The 18,701-nt window shown below is 52.3% G+C and overlaps 2 protein-coding genes across 6 annotated transcripts; one reads left to right on the forward strand and one right to left on the reverse strand.

Moving 5' to 3' along the window:
* Positions 1 to 6,040: 6,040 nt before the first annotated feature.
* RETREG2 (reticulophagy regulator family member 2) lies at positions 6,041 to 11,527 on the reverse strand. Its single transcript, XM_067740525.1, has 9 exons — positions 11,141 to 11,527; positions 10,750 to 10,856; positions 9,998 to 10,028; positions 9,502 to 9,637; positions 9,011 to 9,095; positions 8,564 to 8,707; positions 8,309 to 8,403; positions 8,019 to 8,154; positions 6,041 to 7,766 (listed from the first exon to the last, which is right to left on the reverse strand). The coding sequence occupies exons 1-9, from the start codon at positions 11,419 to 11,421 to the stop codon at positions 7,153 to 7,155; spliced, it is 1,629 nt and encodes a 542-aa protein (XP_067596626.1). The 5' UTR covers positions 11,422 to 11,527; the 3' UTR covers positions 6,041 to 7,152.
* A 97-nt stretch (positions 11,528 to 11,624) lies between these two features.
* On the forward strand, positions 11,625 to 17,916 carry CNPPD1 (cyclin Pas1/PHO80 domain containing 1). Of its 5 annotated transcripts, none has more exons than XM_067740528.1 (9): positions 11,625 to 11,652; positions 13,213 to 13,300; positions 13,753 to 13,861; positions 14,416 to 14,497; positions 14,662 to 14,782; positions 14,868 to 14,996; positions 15,922 to 15,983; positions 16,351 to 16,468; positions 16,703 to 17,916. In XM_067740528.1, the coding sequence occupies exons 2-9, from the start codon at positions 13,232 to 13,234 to the stop codon at positions 17,246 to 17,248; spliced, it is 1,236 nt and encodes a 411-aa protein (XP_067596629.1). In that variant the 5' UTR covers positions 11,625 to 11,652; positions 13,213 to 13,231; the 3' UTR covers positions 17,249 to 17,916. The 5 variants fall into 5 exon arrangements, with proteins under 5 accessions (XP_067596629.1, XP_067596630.1, XP_067596631.1 ...); XM_067740529.1 differs by lacking the exon at positions 11,625 to 11,652 and adding an exon at positions 11,676 to 12,095; XM_067740530.1 differs by lacking the exon at positions 11,625 to 11,652 and adding an exon at positions 12,639 to 12,944.
* Positions 17,917 to 18,701: the final 785 nt, after the last annotated feature.

The following is an 18,701-nucleotide window of genomic DNA, read 5'->3' on the forward strand; positions in this document are numbered from 1 at the left end:
AGCAGACTAAACAAAGAGAAACACTGCCTCTTTCCCCGCTCCCACTCCACAAATGCTCAGATAACCAAAAGCTTAGAGAACCCTAAAAATAAAATCTTGGAAGTTCTCTCTTGAGCATAAGCCAGAATGTTTTAACTGTCAGAGACCCCAAAGGCCACAAGAGAGAATGAAGCCCTCACAGTTTCCCTTGTCTCAGGCAAAACTTTTCCTGACTGGTAGGTTATAGTCCAGATTAAGCTATAACCTACCTGACTGGTAGGTTATAGTTCTGACTGGTAGGTTATAGTCCAGATTAACCTACCTATAGGTAGGTTAAGTCCATGCTGATCAGCAGCCTAGGAGCTTCCCAAGATTTAAAAGGATGATGAACAGACCAAAGCCACTACCTCCTGCTACATAGTGTGGACGTAGGTTCCTTGCTTCCGAATAAGGGAATAAAGGAGAACATTGAGAGAAATCCAGTAACACTTTCCACGTTGAACAAGCTGTGTCAGAAGATATCAACTAGCAATTGAGCATTGCTTAAGTCTCTTTGATTGTAGACCAACAAAGCACACGCAGACCTGCTAAGCAGCTTTGTGCTTCAGCTGTGGGAAGCTGAGCTGCAGCCTCCCACAGGAAAAGGAGAAATGGGCTCCTCTACAAATCAGCAGGTGCAGTCACGGCCAGACACCTCTTATCTCAGCTTCAGCAGGTTTAAAGCAGACAAGGTCAACGTGAGGATGCCAGCAAGGATGTCTTGGGCCCAATTCTACTCAAATTTTAGTTTAATGGTATCTGTTTAGTTTCGTGGTTTTCCTCCTCCTCAAATGACTCTTAGAGAAACAGTGCATACTGAAAGGGAAAGGAAAACCGTTTTGCTAACTGTCCTGTCCTACTATTACTCATCTCTTAGTTTATTTAATCCCCCATGAAAACCTTTTGAAGTGGATATTATGTATTCCCCTTTTGAAGATAAGAAGACTGAGACTGAGAGAGATGAAGTTACTTGCCTTTGGAGATGGGATCTGGACCCAGGTTTGTGCATTGCCTTAAGTCCCGTGTTCTTTCACTATACAACATTGCCTCCCCCAAATCGACTCTATAACCTCCTCAGCAACTGAAAAGAAGAATCTTAAGTGGTGGTTTTCTCAGAGTGTGGAAAATCCCAAATCTCTCCATGGGTTATCAATAATCAAACACCCTTTCAGAGCAAGGTACTATTTAAATATCTAAATATGACTATTTAAATAACCAGGTGTGGAAGCTCTTTGATTGGAACTGACTTCAGACCCCAGGAGAGACCAGCATGGCTCTGCCTTCACTGAGGTCTGCCTTGCTTTCTCAGGTACGTGATACACAATCTTTGTGACAATATTCAGTCCCTTGTCCTGAAGTGCCCTAGCTCTCCTGTGGATTAATTATAGACCTAGTTTAGGCGCATAGTTCAAATTCATATGATTTTATAGGTCACACAGTGATTTCACATGTATCTGATTCAACCCACTAAATATTGACCAAGTCTTATCAGATGTTATACTAGGCCCTGGGCATAGAGGTGAATAACTTATGGCCTCTACCCCATAGTTGTTCAATGTCCAGAGGGGTAAGGGGATAGTGGGGGAGAGGGTGCTACTGGCATCTAATGGGTGGAGGCCAAGGATGATGCAGCTAAACATTCGACAATGAACAGGACAGCCCCTATCACCACCAAAAAATAATTATCTGGCTCAAGGGGCTTCCCTGGTGGCGCAGTGGCTAAGAATCCACCTGCCAACACGGGACACGGACGGGTTCGAGCCCTGGTCCGGGAAGATCCCACATGCCGCGGAGCAACTAAGCCCGTGGGCCAAAACTACTGAGTCTGTGCTCTAGAGCCCGTGAGCCACAACTACTGAAGCCCATGTGCCACAACTATTGAAGCCTGCACACCTAGAGCCCGTGCTCCTCAACAAGAGAAGCCATTGCAATGAGAAGCCCTCACACTTTGGGCAAGCCATTTTACCTCACTAAGCCTCAGTTTCCTCATCTGTAAAATGGGGAAGGGGTCCTACATCCAAGCATGATGGTGAAGATTACAAAACTGATACATGTAAAGCACTCAGATCTACGACTAACATATACTAAATTATCTAACATATGTGTATTGTTAGTTGTTTAACTGTGTATATTATTCATTATTACTAAATTTGTTCATTTTCCATGTGTTGATACATTGTCTTTATTTTTTATAATGGGTAGATTGCCAGTCCAAATTCTTGAATATAATTTCCAGATAAGCTTGGTGTCGTGGTTTTAAAATATGTCCATAAGAGAACTCCCTGGTGGTCTAGTGGTTAGAACTAGTGGTTTCACTGCCATGACCCGGGTTCAATTCCTGGTCAGGGAAGTAAGATCCACAAGCAGTGCAGCCAAAAAAAAAGTCCACAAATTTTTTTCTACTTTTCCCTTAAAGAGCTTGGGCTGGACTCAGTGACTTGCTTCTAATGTATAGAATACAGTGGAAGTGATGGAGTGTGACTTTTGACACTAGGTCATAAAAAGCACTGTGGCTTTCTTCTTGCTCTCTTGGACCACTTGCTCTAGGGAAGGAAACTGTCATGTCGTGATGACACTCAAGCAGCCATAGGAAGAGGTCAGTGTGATGAGGAACTGAGGCCTCTTGTCAACAGCTATCTATCCATAAACACATACGCCTCTGTACTCCATACACCGTACTCATATGAAGATTCTACGTGATATGTGGAAAAACAGCAGTATACTGAGGGAGCACTAGGAGAGCAGGTCTGCTATGGGGGGCGGGGTGGGTGATGTGGAACATCAGGGAAGGCTTCGAAAATGGAACGTGGTCTGAAGTACATCTTAAAAGACAAGTGAAATGTTTAGCAGCTGGAGGGATGAGGGGTGTGGGTGTAGAGCAGGGGTGGAGGAGGGCAGTGCAGCTGAGCCAAGGAAAGAATCTGTCTGGGGTTGATGCTGTAGTGTAAAGAGCAAGCCAGGGCAAGGGCAGATCTCAGAAGACTTCTTTTTTTTTCATAAATTAATTGAAATTATTTTTTAAAATATTTATTTGGTTGCGTCGGGTATTCGTTGTGGCATGCGAACTCGTAGTTGAGGCATGCACGTGGGATCTAGTTCCCAGACCAGGGATCAAGACTGGGCCCCCTGGGCTTCCCTGGTGGCGCAGTGGTTGAGAGTCCGCCTGCCGATGCAGGGGACACGGGGTCGTGACCCGGTCCGGGAGGATCCCACATGCCGCGGAGCGGCTGGGCCCGTGAGCCATGGCCGCTGAGCCTGCGCGTCCGGAGCCTGTGGTCCGCAGCGGGAGGGGCCACAGCAGTGAGAGGCCCGCGTACCGCAAAAAAAAAAACAAAAGAACTGGGCCCCCTGCATTGGGAGCGCAGAGTCTTACCCACTGAGCCACCAGGGAAGTCCCTTAGAAGGCTTGTTAACCATATCAGGGAGCTTGAATGATACCTTGTAGGAGGAGAGCCTTGATTACTATTAGATAGCAGAAAGCTCACCCAATTTGTATTTTTAACTTATTTAGCTCCTTTTTTGGGCATAAATTTCGGCGGGGGTCAAGAGTGTGGGCAGGGAAACTGCTGCATTGGGCCAAGTGAGAGATGAGGAGGTTGTGAATCAGGGCTGTGAGAGGGCTGAATCAAGAAATAATTAGGACACCCAATTAGCAGCAACTCCACACCCAACTCTGGGTGTGGGATGAGAGAAAAGCAGACCTTCCGAGCTGGTGGTGACGACAAGCATGATAGTAAATACAGAAAAAGCCTATCTGTGTAGGGGAGTAGTGGGGTGGAATGCAGAGTGGAAAGAGCATGGGTTCAGTTTTTGTTATGTTGAGCAGAAGGTGCTCGTGGGACATTCAAGTGGAGATGCTTAGTCGGAAGTTCTGGGAAAGGAGCTAAGATTTAGAAGTCATCAGCATGAGTGGAAACTGAATGGGTGAACAAGTGAAATTGCCCAGGCAGACTGCAAGGAAAAAGTGAGCCAGTGATAGACACAGTGAAAAACCAACATTTAAGGGAGCAGGAGGAGGAAGTCCAAGAGACTTTAGTTGGACACGAAAAGCAAAACAACATGGTGATATACTGGCCTTGCATGATGGAAAATTCTTATACTCTGTCCTTGCTCTTTGTACTTTTTTTTTTTTTTTTTTTTTTTGCGGTACGCAGGCCTCTCACTGTTGTGGTCTCTCCCATTGCGGACCACAGGCTCCGGAAGCGCAGGCTCCGCGGCCATGGCCCACGGGCCCAGCCGCTCCGCGGCATGTGGGATCTTCCCAGACCGGGGCACGAACCCGTGTCCCCTGCATCGGCAGGCGGACTCTCAACCACTGCGCCACCAGGGAAGCCCGATCTTTGTACTTTTAAAGATCATTTAAATCTGTTTTGCAAAATCTCTGACCAGAAAAACAAATTCTGCCTACACTATTATTAATCAAACTCTTCTCAAAGATTTAATTTCTGCCCTCTGCAGTACTACAGATAACCCTGCAAAGTTTGACGGCAGCTAACGTGACTTACTTCAGCATTCCCTTCTTGGCTTGAACGTTGTTACTTCACAGTTCCCCATACGCTCCACGTGATGACATTTTCAGCCTTCATCTCTGGTGATCCTCTTCTGGCACTCTGCTATTTGCCAACTTGTCCACAAGCATAGCAAGCCATCCTCTGGAAGTAGTCTAACTTGTGCACAGTACACTCTAGGTATTATATTCTTTCCAGTAATGCAGCCTAAAATTAAGTTTAGGAGCAGCAACATTACACTATTAGCTGTTTGAATGTGTAGTTAACTAAAGTGCACTGCCCTCCCCCTGCAAACATAAACATGTAACCAACCCTTTTTCCCCCAGCCTGTACTTCATTTTTTTCTTTAGCCTAACTGTAGTTTTCACATTTCTGCTCATTTTTCTTTCACTCCTATGAAAAGCTTTCTTCTTGTCTCTTTCATCATGGGGCAGGAAATGGCCAGGACGCCTGATAATAAAAAGTTGTAGACAAACATATAGCAACCATCAGACCAAGGCAAGTGTCAAGAATGGACTCTCATGCAACTCCAAACATATGGTTAATGTTTTGACCCAACTACAGGCTTCTGGCTCTATCTTCAAGCTGCAAGTTTAACAAGGAAATAGTTTATGGGTGGGGCAGACGGCAGCCATTGTTTTTCTGATTAATTCTACTTTTCCTGAATTGCCTGTTTGATGATTATAACTGTTTTCTCATTCTCTTCAGAAGTTTCTCGATGATTACAAGTTCTTATGCCTTCAGTGACAAAAGACAGGGAGGGCCATTGAAACCGAGTCTTTCAGGCAAATGTAAAACAAATGGAAAAGAAAAATTTCTCACACGCTTAAGAGAGATGCAGCACAGAAGTCAACCTCAAAAAGCCAGGTAGCATTGCCATATGGTGTCTCCAGCTGAAGGCCGAGCATGTGAACCCATAAAAAAGGCCATCTGCCCAGTTCTGGGCTTTCCTTTAACGTTGTTCTCCCCCAAAGAGCAAGGATTGTTAAGAGACCACTCTTTGTGAAGCTGAGATAGTATGCAGATTGGTGCTCTATCATTCCCACGCCCTGAGCATCTTCCCATTTGCGCCCTACTAATGGACAGGGGCTTCCTGTTCCAGGGTGATTGCTGGAGCCAGACTGCTTGGGTTTGGATTCTGGCTCCACCACGTACTAAGGCCGTGGCCTTGTGAAAGTCAACATCTGTAAAATGAAATAACAGTATCTATTATCTCAGGGTCATGAGGGAAAAACGAGTTAATATAAATCACCTAGAGGAGTGCCAAGCACATATCTTGCGTTCAATTAGCACTAGACACCATTTCTTTAATGTTCCTGGGCCTGGAATCACTTTTAATACAGGTATAGGTCCCGCTTGTTTGGTTCTCCCAGGATAGATAAATGAGGACCGAAGGAGTTAATTGTCAGCACGTAGACGAGTAAGGACTTCTTGACAGTGTTAAGGTTGTGGGCAAAACTGTAGAAAACAACTGTTATGGTCCCAAATTTCTACTGACTGGGAAGCCAAAGCAATTTCCTCCTGCATACAATTTATTTGAACGTGCTCAATCTCACCAAGTATATCACAGCATCAGAGAACACGGCTAAGGGCAGGTTACTTACGTCTGTCAGGGTAAATCCTTGCTTCTTGCCTTGTTTTGCACGAAGGTAAATAAACAGCCAGGAGCGAGGTGGGGGACAATGAAATAAGGGCAGAGCACAGAGTGAGGGCGATAGCTCACAGTGAGGCAGGCAGGCAGGCAGCAGCAGTTCTAGCCATCAATACTTTATTGTTCCAGTCAACACCTGCACAGATGTTACTGTCCAATTCCTGACCCTAGTAGGGGGTCCCACCACACTTGGACCATGGCCCAGAGAAGCAGGTCTCCTTATTCCTCCCTAAGATAGTAAGAAAGCCCCTCGCCCCACAAGACAGAGCTCCTGCTCACTAACGTAGTGCTGGCGCATGTGCTGTGGGATCCCTGCTCCCATCCTGCATTGGGAAAGGCTGGGATGAACAAGGGCAAGGGTGCAGTGGAGGATACACGGGCTACAGCGACTAAGTGCATAACTACTGACCTGACCCACCACCCCGGGCTTCGTCTGCACCTCCCAGACAGGAGCCTCCCTAAAGCTTTGCCGGGGCCTGCTGGGAAGGAGGAGCTGGCAAAGAGTGGGGATTGAGCTGCTAAGGACAGGACACAGCAGGGAAATAAAGCAGAGAGGAGCGTGGCACAGGAGAGAAAAATGATAAAGTGCCTGAACTAAACAACCAAGTGGGACACGAGGACAGAGCAGCACAGGTCCCTGAGGATAGGAGGAAAAAGAAAGGGACAGACCACCAGGGCTTGGGGCATCGTGGAATGAGACTAGAGTTGAGGCAGGGAAGCAAGTGGGAAGGACTCTTCTAGCCCTGTTCACATCCACTAACCCAAATGTAAAATTATTTACAAGCTTAAAACCAATCCCAGGTACTGTACCAGGCCCAGGACAGCAGGCAGGCAGGCAGGCAGAGGGCGGACTGGCTCCATCTGATAGCCAGCTTCCCCACATATTGCTCCTCCCCAGGGCAGTAGGGAAAGGAGGAAACAGTGACATCCCTAGCCAAGAAGCCCTACTGTGCCTGCAACTCCTTCCCCTGGGGTTCATGGCTCTGCCATGGCCTGAGCCTCTTGGGCTGACTGTACCAGAGACGGGGTATTGGGCCCTAGCGGGGGAGCATCAGCAGGCTCTGGGAATGTCTCTGGCCCCAACCCCAGCTCTGCATTCAGCTGCTCCAGCTCCCCCTGATCCAGCAATTCGAAGTCCTCAGTGGTGAGTGCCTCTTCTTCCTCGGGGGCAGGCAGGGGCTGGGGTGAGTCCTGGGGAAGAGGCGGGAGTACTGAGGGGGTAGGGGCCGGGTCATTTTCAGCAAGGCAAAGTAGGGGTGACAGGGCGCTAGGTGGAGTGATGAGATCACCACTCACTGCCTCTGGGCTCGGTGTCTCCACTGGTCCTCCAGGGGAGAGCATCACTCCATCTGTGGGAGACCCCGCCCCATTGAAGTGCGTGTTCACAAAGTGAAGGGGGGATGAGAGCCGAAGCAAGGTTTCCTTGGATGCCACATCTTCTTCCTCCTCCAAGTCCAAGTCTTGCCTTGAGAGGGGCTGAGGGGAGCCCAGCAGGTCTTTGGGAGGGGCCAGGTCTGTCTCCTCTCCTTCCCCCAGCTCCCGACTCAGGGCCTCCTCTGGCTCACTTGGCAGGCTCTGCTGGTCCAAATCTGGGCAGAAAACAAAGGGCCAGGAATGGGCCTGCTGTGCTGAGCAGCTGCAACAGGCCAATCGGCTCGAGGTTGAGAACTCAAGACATGGAAGGCTGGGCCAGGCCTTAGGCATTAAGGTCTTTCAGGAGTTTGGAGTAGAACTAGAGGATCAGCTCCCCACAGAAAACACTTATGGGGGCAACTGCCAGAGAGCACAGCCAGCATCCCACGACAGGGAACAGGAAGCTTGGAGGGGACAAAGGACCATACCCTCCGACACGTCAGTTAGTTGTGGAGTCGTCGCCCGGGATACGGAGAAGCCACCACTTTCCAAAATAGAAGCCTCCTCATCTGACAGCTCTGAGTCTGTAATGGCCAAAGCCAGGGCTGTTTTCTTCACATCCACCTGCAGGAGAACCAGGATGAATGTCACAGGCAAGGGGCTAAGAGAGCCCACTTTCCAGGAGCATCCCTGCCCCACCACCAACCCCCACCCCGTGGAGAGGTGGCTGCTCTAAAGCAGAGCAATTCTCCCCCAGCCCACCTCCCTTGGACCTCACCACTGGGGAGAAGCCAGCCAGTTCTGCCTCGCTCTCACTCTCTGTCTCCGCCAGTGGCTCATCACCTCCGGGGGGTGCATTCTTCCCCTGCCGCTCTAGAGAACCAAGAACAGCTGGGCAGTGACCAAGCAGCAACAGTGGTGGGGGACAAACACTGCCAAAGGCATGGAAAGTATCTAAATCCCAGGGCACTTCACAAGCTACAAGCCAAGGTCCTCCCCCATTCCCCCCTTCTGGGGCATGGGGTCCCCTTACTCCTCTTGTCGTGTTTGTGATGCAGGGCATCAGCTTCCGCCTTCATGCTGTAGTCCAGCTGCATGAGCAGGGGCTCCAGACGAGTGTACATCCTCTGGATCAGCTCATGATAAACCACCAGGGGCCACAGCAGGATGCTCAGCACTGGGGGTTAGAGTGTCCACTCAGAGATCCCTAAGCCTATTTCCCAAGGGCCCTCATTCAACTGATGCTTAAACAGAAAAGGCTGAAGAAAGACAAAGTCCCTTCCTGAGGCTGTTCCAACTTCTTCCCACATCCACTGCCCTCCCCAGATGACTATTCCACTGTTACTAATACTACAGCATCCCCTGGAGGTCTCTGTAAATGGGTAACTGGGCAGACAGTGTACCACCCACCCCTGGGTCAGTCCATGGAAAGAAAACAAAGACAGGGCTTTAGAAAGGGGAAAGGTCAGACCCTACTCACAGACAATGTAGGAAATCATAATCCCCGGAACATAGTGTCCCAGCACAGCCAGCACAGCACAGCCAGAGCAGACGCGAGCACAGAACTGCAGAGGAGAGCACAGGATCTAAGAACTGTAGGCTGAGGTATGCGCTCCACTTATCTGGGTAAGAAATATTACTGCTCAGCTGGTGGAAGGAAGCGTATGCCCTCTAGGAATGCGGTGATCCAGTTTAGTCAAGTGGATGCCCAGGACCACCAACTAGGAAGTTTGCAACAAACATTACCAAACACCTATAATTCAAACTGGTCTCTCTCGGCAAGAAACCGTGTCAGAACGGCAGAAGCTTATTCTGCCTCCTGTACCAGACTACTAGCTGTAAATCTTGCCTCAAGAAGGCACCAGGCCTTATCCTTCAGTCTCCAGCTGGGGAGTTCGAGTCACTCCTCCCCACCCCCGCCTCTATTTCTCCACAGCGTAGAGAACTGTTGTGTGATGTGGGGGAGGTTACCTGAGCTGGATTCTGCCTCTTGTACTGCAGCAGCTCCTGCAGGTGAATCTGGAAGGTGAGCCAGCTCTCAGCCAGGTATCTGCACAACTCGGGCACACTCAGCAGGTGCGGCCGGGCGCCTGACCCCGCACCCTCACTGGGGAGACATGACACGACCCCTGGAGGCCTCAGACACCAGCTTCCTAGGCACTCAAATCCCTCTGAGAATGTCAATGAGCTCTTTAGTCTAAGGAAGTGGACAACCCCACCTCCCAGAGGGAGGCCGTCTGGGTCCTGGGGAACAAAGCCCAGAGCTCCCAACCCTTTGCCCTGAAAGGAGCAGGCACACGAACACCGGCGCAAGAACCTGGGACCAAGCTTGTTACCAGTGCATTCACTATGCTGGGGCCTGTGCCTGCAGAAGCTGCAGTACTGCTATGCACTGTGGCGGTGAGACACTGGCACCAAAGCAAGACAGGGATTGGGCATTTGTCTTCAAGGGGTGGCCTGCACTCACCTGTCAGAGTGTGGCTCCTCTGGGGATGATGCTTTAGAGAGAGGAGGAAAACAAGTTATTGAGGTGTAGAGCTCTGGGAAACACTCCCTAAGCCAGAAACAGCTGCCCTTCCTCTGCAGTCCCAGAGTGCTTTTTTGAAATGCCATTTGCAGGCAGTATTACATTGTTGTCATTTGTATGTCTGTCTCCTTCTTTAGACTTTACCTTTTTCCACAATGGGAACGACATCTTATTCACGTTTACACGCCAAACAACTCACACACAGTCTGGCACCTAGTTACTCCAACATGTCAATTAAGTGAGTATGTAGACAACAAAAAACACAGGAAGAGCTAACGCTCCTATAGTTCCTATCATATATGAAGCCCTACCACAGGCACATAAAGTGAGTTCACTTCTTTATTCTCCACCTCCTTACGAAATAAGTTTTACAGTCCCTGTTTTATAGTTGAGGAAACAGGCAAACGCAAATGGGAGATCAAGTGACTCTTCCAAGGTCACATACAAGGTAAATGGGAGAGCAGGCAATGGAACCCAGGCCATCTGGCTGCAGAGTCCGCAGTCTTAACTACTACACACAATAACATTAATTTTGAGAAAGGGGAAATTATATTTCCCATCTGGGGAAGCAGTTGTGCTCTGGGAGGCAGGTGGCCTGCTGTACGCTCTCCTCACCATTCAACCCAGCCAGGTGAGTCAGGCACAAAGCAAGTGCTCAACGGGGCTTGCTGAATGAATGAAGTAACACTCACCTGAGATGTCAGGGAGGAAGCGAGGCTGCCAGAGATCCAACAGAAAATAGGCCAAAAGTGAGATGCTGAGTAGGAAGAAGGGCCGTAGGGAGGAAGAAGACAGCAACCTTAGGGAGAGACAGGCAGCTCAGCGGTGAGTGGGTGAGAGAGGCTCCCACATCCATCGCAAAGGCGGAAAAGCGCCCACTGATGGGGGAATGGGAACCTCCAGGCCTAACTCGACACCCGAAGACAGAGAAATGGGGCAACCCAGGCGGACGACGACCTTTAAAAAACAGCTGATGGGTCAGTCCCCCAGGACAAGCATCTTCCCCAGAAAGAGGAATCCGGGCTCTCCCGCCCCCGCTCCACCGCGCAGCCCGGCCCCGCCCCCCTCCTCCGCGGCCCTTACCAGAAGAGGCCGTTGAGCGCGGCCGCCGTGACCAGGCTGTGCAGCGGCTTCTCCCACACCAGCAGCCGCTGCGCTGCCGCCAGCACCGCCTCCCAGCCGCGGAGCCGCAGCCACAGAGCCGTGGCCAGGCGTCCCACCGCCTCGGCCGTGGCAGCCTCCTCCTCCGCCTCGCCGGTGGCCTCACCCATGCCTAGGCTCAGGCCCAGGCCGAGGCTCAGGCCCAGCCCCGAGCCCCCACCTGCGCCGGTGTTACCAGCGCCACCGCCACCGCCACTCGCCATGGCCCCGCCGCAGCCGCCGCCCAAGCCCGCGAGGAGCCAGGGCTGCGCGGCCGCCGCCGGGGGCGCGTCAGGCGGAAGGGGGCGCACGCAGCGGAGAAGGCCGCTGAGGCCGCGGACGGGCGTCACGTGACGGCGGAGCGACGACTCCGTCACGTGACATGCCCTAACCGCCGAGCTAGGGCGGCTGGAGCCTGCGCGCAGGAGGTTGCCGGTGACCCTGCTCCTACGCAGGTTCGTGTTTTGGCTGCGCCGAGCGGTGTCTGCCTCTTTCGGACGGAAGGACGGAAATCTCCGCCTTTACCCACCCCAGCCAATTTTCTTCTCCCTGTGTAGTCAGGGCGGCTAGGAAGGCTGGTCTTGGCCCGGTATTTCTGGCGTGATGCGGCCGACAGGGTCAGGGAGTGGGCTTCAGATGCCCAGTATACCCCGAGAGACCTGCTTCTGCTCTGGTAGGGCGGCGACCGTTCCTTTACGCAACACTCGACGGTACTAGTCCTCCCAGTTCCCTCTCCTCAGCGAATAAACAAACAGCAGCGCCTGACTCGACAGACTCAAAAACAGCTCCAGTTATTAAGAGAAGTAGTTACCTTCCCATCTTTCTGTAAACTCTCCCGCCTTTACGCATGGAAAACTCCTTCCAGTCCCTTGCTTAAGCAAGAGATTGGGGTCTGGGGGTGAGTTTAAAAATAAAACCCTGTTTAGGTGCTGTTTACTCTTTGGGGGGCATGTTAACACCATTTGTTTTTGTTTTTTGCGGTACGCGGGCCTTTCACTGTTGTGGCCTCTCCCGTTGCGGAGCACAGGCTCCGGACGCGCAGGCTCAGCGGTCATGGCTCACGGGCCCAGCTGCTCCGCGGCACGTGGGATCTTCCCGGACGGGGGCACGAACCCGTGTCCCCTGCATCGGCAGGCGGACTCTCAACCACTCCCCCACCAGGGAAGCCAACACCATTTGTTGAGGCGTAAAATATAACAAGCGTTTTGTGTTTCCTTGAGATCACTTAATCTCTGCAATAATCCTACAGAATTCGTGTTTAATTAGGTCTAAAATTCCAAGCTGTACAAAAGGAAGATGTACAGCCAAAATTGCTCTTGCCTTTTGTACACAATTCACTACTGTTAAATTTTTGTGTACTCTTCCTGACGCTTTTTTATGTATATTATTCTGTGTGTGCGTATTATCTCCTCTTTAAAAAAACAACTGCTAGAAACTCCCCGTCCTGAGTCTTTGTTTTATTTACATCGGTATGAAAAGTTCAGCCGGGCTCGTTCATCCTCACTGCGCCATGGTCCCCTAAGAATTGTTCCGATTTCTCAGACGAGGGCACGCTGGGGCTCAGCGATACCAGGAATAATAGCCCGGCTCCTTCCCGGCGGTCGGGGCCGGCGGCTCGGGCCAGAGGGAGGCAGGAAGTCTCGGGCGCTGACTGGCCAGCGGCGCCCCCGCGGCCTCTAAACGCAGGGCAGACGCGCGGCGCGGCAAAGGCACAACACGCGCCTCGAAGCCGGGTCTTCTCTCCTGGGTGAGGTGGACGTCCTGGCCCTTGAGCTTCACTCCCCGAGTCCGGAGCCCAGATCCCGGGGCTGGGAGCCCGGAGCCCCGCCCGGAGCGGAACAGGAAGAGGCTCCCGCCTGCCCGGCCCCGCCTGTCGCCTCTGGCCAGTGGTGGGGGTTGCTCCACCGGCGAGGGTGGGGGCCAGCTTGAGGGAGGCCGGCGGGCAGGTGGACAGGCATTCAGGGGCGGTTCCGCGGCTCCCTTACAATTCGTTTCCTTTCCTTCCACCTTCGCAGGGCGGCGGCTGGCGGCGCGATGGACCTGGCCGGGCTCCTGCTGGACGAAGAAGGCACATTCTCCCTCACCGGCTTCCAGGACTTCACGGTGAGCGTGCGGCCCGCCCCCTCCCCTGCCTCCCCGCGCTTGGAGCCGGGACTCCGGGCGCTCCCGTCGGGGCCCGAGCGGGGCCGCGATCTCGCCTGATGGCTCTGCCGGGGAACCAGGCGGTAGTCGCTCTAACCGTGCCTACTCGAGGCCCTGGCTGCTTGGGCCCCGGGGGGTCAGCCGCGGGGTACAGGACTATGGAGTAGGAGGTGGCCAGCCGGGGCCTTTCTCAGAGAACTTCTCCTCCAGAGCCCTCAGCGAAGAGGATTCCACCCCCTGTGGACAGACTGCTATTGGCAAACAGTCCGGAGAATGCGGGGCTGGGTGGGGCATGGGCCGCGCTAGTGGTGAGGCAGGCCTCTCGTCCGGCACCCCCCTTCCAGCCGGGATCCACGATCTCCATCATATCCTTCCCTGCCCTTCGCTCTCCACCACCCTCCTGCCCTGTTCAGTTCCTCCCAGGACACCAGAAGCTGAGTGCTCGGATCCGAAGGAGACTCTACTATGGCTGGGACTGGGAAGCTGATTGTAGCTTGGAGGAGCTCTCCAGCCCTGTGGCAGGTTAGACAGTGTTGTGCGAATGGGCCAACGAGAAGCCTGAAAATGGGGTTGTCAGTGGTCACCAAAATGACTCTAGGTGTACCCTGGGAACTGCACTGTCTCTTCATAGCTGGTGCATTTGATTGGTGTAAGCACTAGGTTTGTGTTTCACTTTTTTTTAAAAGCCTAGATGAGGAGGAGACATGGCTATTTTACAAGTCTATATCATTCTTTTTTTTTTTCTATATCATTCTTGATTTGTATACCAGAAACTTTAAATTTTCCGAGGATACATGTCATATATTTCCGAAACAACGCATGTGTACCTTTTCAAATGAATTAGAGTAAAGAACAAATCTAGATAATTTCAGGTGACAGGGAAGTAAGCCTTCCTCCTGGAAGGAGCTGAAATTCAAACCTGGAATGGGCTTTTCGTCTCAGTGTGGGAGAATTCGATGTCTATTTTTTATTATGGTTCTGCCCCCAAGGCCTCAGATAATACAGTTTTGGGTGATAACAGTGGGGACAACTTTGGAGGAGTTGTTTGCTCACTGTTTTCCTTCTGCCCCCTGCAGACATCGCTGTGGAACTGCTCCAGAAGGCAGCCCCCAGTCCTATTCGCAGGCTTCAGAAGAAATATGTAGCCCATGTGTCCCGGTGAGCCTGCAATTGAGAGAGATGGAGTGAGAGTGTTTCGGCCCTAGAGAGAGGGGAACGGTTATCTCTAAGGAGAAGTTGTAAAGATACAGGGATGAGCATCATAAGACTTACAAGAGCTGAAAGACCCTTGGGTTTAATTACTAATCCTTTTCGCCACCCAGGGAGGCATGCATTTCCCCGTGTGCTATGATGCTAGCTCTGGTGTACATTGAGCGGCTCCGGCATCGAAACTCAGACTACCTACAGCATGTGTCATCGTCTGACTTGTTCCTGATCTCCATGGTAAGATGCCCTCTTCCCTTCATCTCTCTGGTGAGCCGGGAGCCCGGTGTGAGCTCTACTGACACCACCTCTGGTTCCTCTGCAGATGGTGGCCAGTAAGTACCTCTATGATGAAGGGGAGGAGGAGGAAGTCTTCAGTGATGAATGGGGAGCTGCTGGGGGTGTGGCCGTGCCCACTCTCAATGCCCTGGAGAGGGGTTTCCTGAGTGCCATGGTGAGTAACTATTCTCTCTCGCTCTGTTTTCCTGGCCCATCTTTATATTCCTTTCATCCTTTGTCTTTTATCTCCCAGCTTTCTGCTGTCTCTTCATTTCTCTTTTTGCTTGTCCTCCCTGTGCCTTCCCTTGTTACTGTCTTCCCTTCTAGCTTTTCTGGAATAAGCACACCCTTTGGAGGTTCCTGGCATGGTGAAGCCAGAAATGGAGCATCCCTCATCACCAATCCTCCAGGCACCACAGGGGACACTCTGGGCCAGAGCTTATCTTACTGTGCTCTGATTATTTGCTCCCTATGAGTATGGACCATCCTCAAGAATACTTTTTCCCCTTGCTTTTAATGGAGGCTGCAATATGAAACCAGATATGTGGTGACTAAGTAAGTTAATACGTAAAAGCTTTTGGAACAGGACTTCTCTGGTGGTGCAGTGGTTAAGAATCCACCTGCCAGTGCAGGGGACACGGGTTCGAGCCCTGGTCCAGGAAGATCCCACGTGCCACAGAGCAGCTAAGCCCGTGTGCCACACCTACTGAGCCTGCGCTCTAGAGCCCATGAACCACAACTACTGAGCCCGCGTGCCACAACTGCTGAAGCCCGCGTGCCCAGAGCCCGTGCTCCGCAACAGAGAAGCCACCGCAGTGAGAAGCCCACGCATTGCCACGAAGAGTAGCCCCTGCTCGCCACAACTAGAGAAAGCCCGTGCGCGGCAATGAAGACCTAATGCAGCCAAAAATAAATAAATAAATACATATTAAAAAAATAAAATAAAATAAAAACTTCTGGAACAGTATCTGGCACACAGTAAGAGCCAAGTGTTACCCGTAGCAGTGGTTGTACTTGCTCCTCTGGGTCTGGTTATTAATTGACTGTGACTGTGGCTCATATCCAAGCCTGGTTCGACGCTCTTCTCTTCCTACCCACAGGATTGGCGTCTCTACACTGACCCTCGGGAGATCTTTGAGGTGCTGAGCTGGCTGGAGAGCTGGTAGGTTCCAGGATTTAGGAAGAGGTCGAGGGATTTGGGGGGAGGCTTCAGCCATAGGAGCTAAACAGAGATGAGGGTGTGTGTAACTGGGGGAGAGAGAAGACGGGAAAAAGAATCGCCCAAGGTAGTGGTTCCCAAAGCTGTCTGCGGTCCTCTTTGTAATAACCTTTGGGAGGGTGGGAGAAGCTTATTTAAAATACAGATCTTTGTCTCATTCTCAGTTTCTGGATCAACGGGTAGTCTAGGAATCTGTACATTTAACAAGTTCCCTAGTGTTTTCTGGCGGGTCCCCAGGGGAAAGAGCGTGCCAGTGGGCCAGCTGCAGGAGGGTTGCAGACGCTCTCTGTCTTTTCTCCTCTTTGTGCAGCGTGGCTGAGCAGCAGGGCCGCCGGCGGGGCTGGTACACCTACACAGACCTGTGTGTGCTGCTGGAGCAGCCTGCCTGGCAGCTGGCCCTGGGCTCCCTCTGCCAGTGGCTGGCAAAGGTGAGGAGGGATCAGGAAGGATAGGGAGCTTGAGCCGGCTGCGGTGTAGGGTGGGATGATGGAAAGCAAATACGGAAAGGCTCAGGAGATGAGGTTTGGGAGTAGAAGGTGATAGAGAGCTCTCACTTGAGTCCAGGTGTCCAGAAATAAGGGGTGGGCGTGTTAAGGACAGTGAGAAGCGGGTTTGGGGGAAGGGGATCTGGGCACTGACCTTTCTTAATCCCTCTCCTGCAGGTGTCCTGCCTGTTAGCTATGGCATATGTGAGCAGTGTGGCCCTGGCTGTGGCATCGATGGCCGTAATACACCAGTCCTTGGGGCAGTCCTGTAGCCCCCCACCTGGCCCCCCAGACCTTGGACTGGCCTCCAGGTGCCTTTCGGAACCCTGCATACCTGCTTCGGTGCCACGGTGCCTGCCTTCTCCTGCTAACGTCTCCAGCTGCCTGGAAGTCGACGTAGGGCCGCGTCCACTCTGGGGCAGCCTTCTGGCCTCACGGGCACCGCCACCATTGCCTCCCCCGGCTGCTCCGGCTCCTCTCGCTCTTCTCCACAGCTGCCCCCTTTGCCAGAAGCTCCAGAAGGACTCCCCAGCCTGCCGTACCTGCCACCACCCCAACCATACCGTCCCCACTGGGCCCCCCAGCCCCCGGTACCACTCCCACGGCCTGGCTCCCCCCTGGCCTTGGAGCCCGACGCCCCCGCTGCTCCCACAGCCCCAGCAGTGTTCCCTCTTCGGCATCATGGAACTGGCCCGCCTTAAGTCTTTCATTTTTCCAGGCTAGGTAGGGTTCTGAGGAACGCATTAAGAGGATTTGGGAGTCCCTGAGAACCTGGAGGAGCAAAGCGTGATCTGGGTTCTTGGCTGGTCCCCTGTCCTCCTGAGTGATGGAGCTTAAGGGCGTTGTGGGGCAGAAGGACTGAAGGTCACTTGCTCTTCCGTCCCTCAGTGGCTGGCTGATTGGCCAGGGCAGTGGTGGTGCCAGGAGAAGCTTCAGCTCAGCGACCAGGGGCGTGTCACAGGTGGACAGGGGAGGAGCCCCTGTCCCTCCATTTCCCCTGGGCTCTTTTAGACTTTTGAGTTTCCTAGGATGGGGGAGAGGGAGGGAGGAAACATTGGCCATGGTCTATGTGATGTCCCTGATGCAGGAGAGGCAGGGACTGACAGGGCCACCCACGGTGGGAGCTGCTGCGGGCAGGCGGGGTGAGGGGGGAACCCTCTCCTCACCCGTCCCTGGGACTTAGTCTAGAAGAGCCAGGGACTGCTGGGACCTGCAACCTGGCCCTTTCGTCTTCCACCCTTCTCTTCTTAGTCTCCCGCTCCTGGGCTTCCTTCTCTTCTGGTTCCTCTCCCGGGTGTTCTCTTCACAGGCCTCTCTGGCCACTGCTTTGTATCTGGGTTTTTCACGCTTTTTGTAGAACCAAGATTTCAATAAACAATTTCAGTCGCGTGGCTTGGACTTTTCCTTCTGCAGCAGCCCTCGAAGAACTCTCCTCCCCATATCTACCTTCTCAGCCTCCCTACTCCCTGATGCTATCATCTTGCAACTCATTCTCTCAGCCCCATTCCAGAACTTCCCTGTTTGATGGCCATAGGCTCCCATATCAAGCTTCTCCCTCATCCCTGCTCCCGGCACCCTGGGGCCTCAAGCACTGCTCGACTTGGATGCAGTGGGGCCCAGAAGGTGACTGCCACGCCAGGGGGTCGTAGCCCTGTCTGTCACAAGTTCTGATTGAGCACCGTCTTTGTGGATCCCTAAGCACTTCTCGTGGAGAGAGGCCAAGCCAAGTATCCAGCGGAGCCCCGTGAGCTTGAGGGCAAGCCCAAGGGCACCTTATCTCTCCTGACATCCTTTCTGGTCTGACACGTGGTCGTCTTTCTGGTCTGACACGTTAGGTCGTCATTATTAAAGAGAAGACCAAGGCTGGGTTATCACTGGAAGAAGGAAAACCGAGCAGCCAGCTGGACTAAGGTTATCTGGGACCATGGAAGAAGATCCTCAGCAGGGGTGGTGCTGCTACCTAGGGTGCATCTTGGAAATTTATGGGGCTTTTTGTTTGTTTTTTGGCCGCACCGTGTGGCATGTGGGATCTCAGTTCCCCGACTAGGGATGGAGCCCATGCCCACTGCAGTAGAAGCATAGAGTCCTAACCATTGGACCACCGGGGAAGTCCCTATGGGACATTTTTTAATTGACAAAAATTTGAAGGGAAGGAACTCGCTGGCATGTAGTCGCC

This window comes from Pseudorca crassidens, chromosome 6, assembly GCF_039906515.1.
Source record: "Pseudorca crassidens isolate mPseCra1 chromosome 6, mPseCra1.hap1, whole genome shotgun sequence".
NCBI lineage: Eukaryota > Metazoa > Chordata > Mammalia > Artiodactyla > Delphinidae > Pseudorca > Pseudorca crassidens.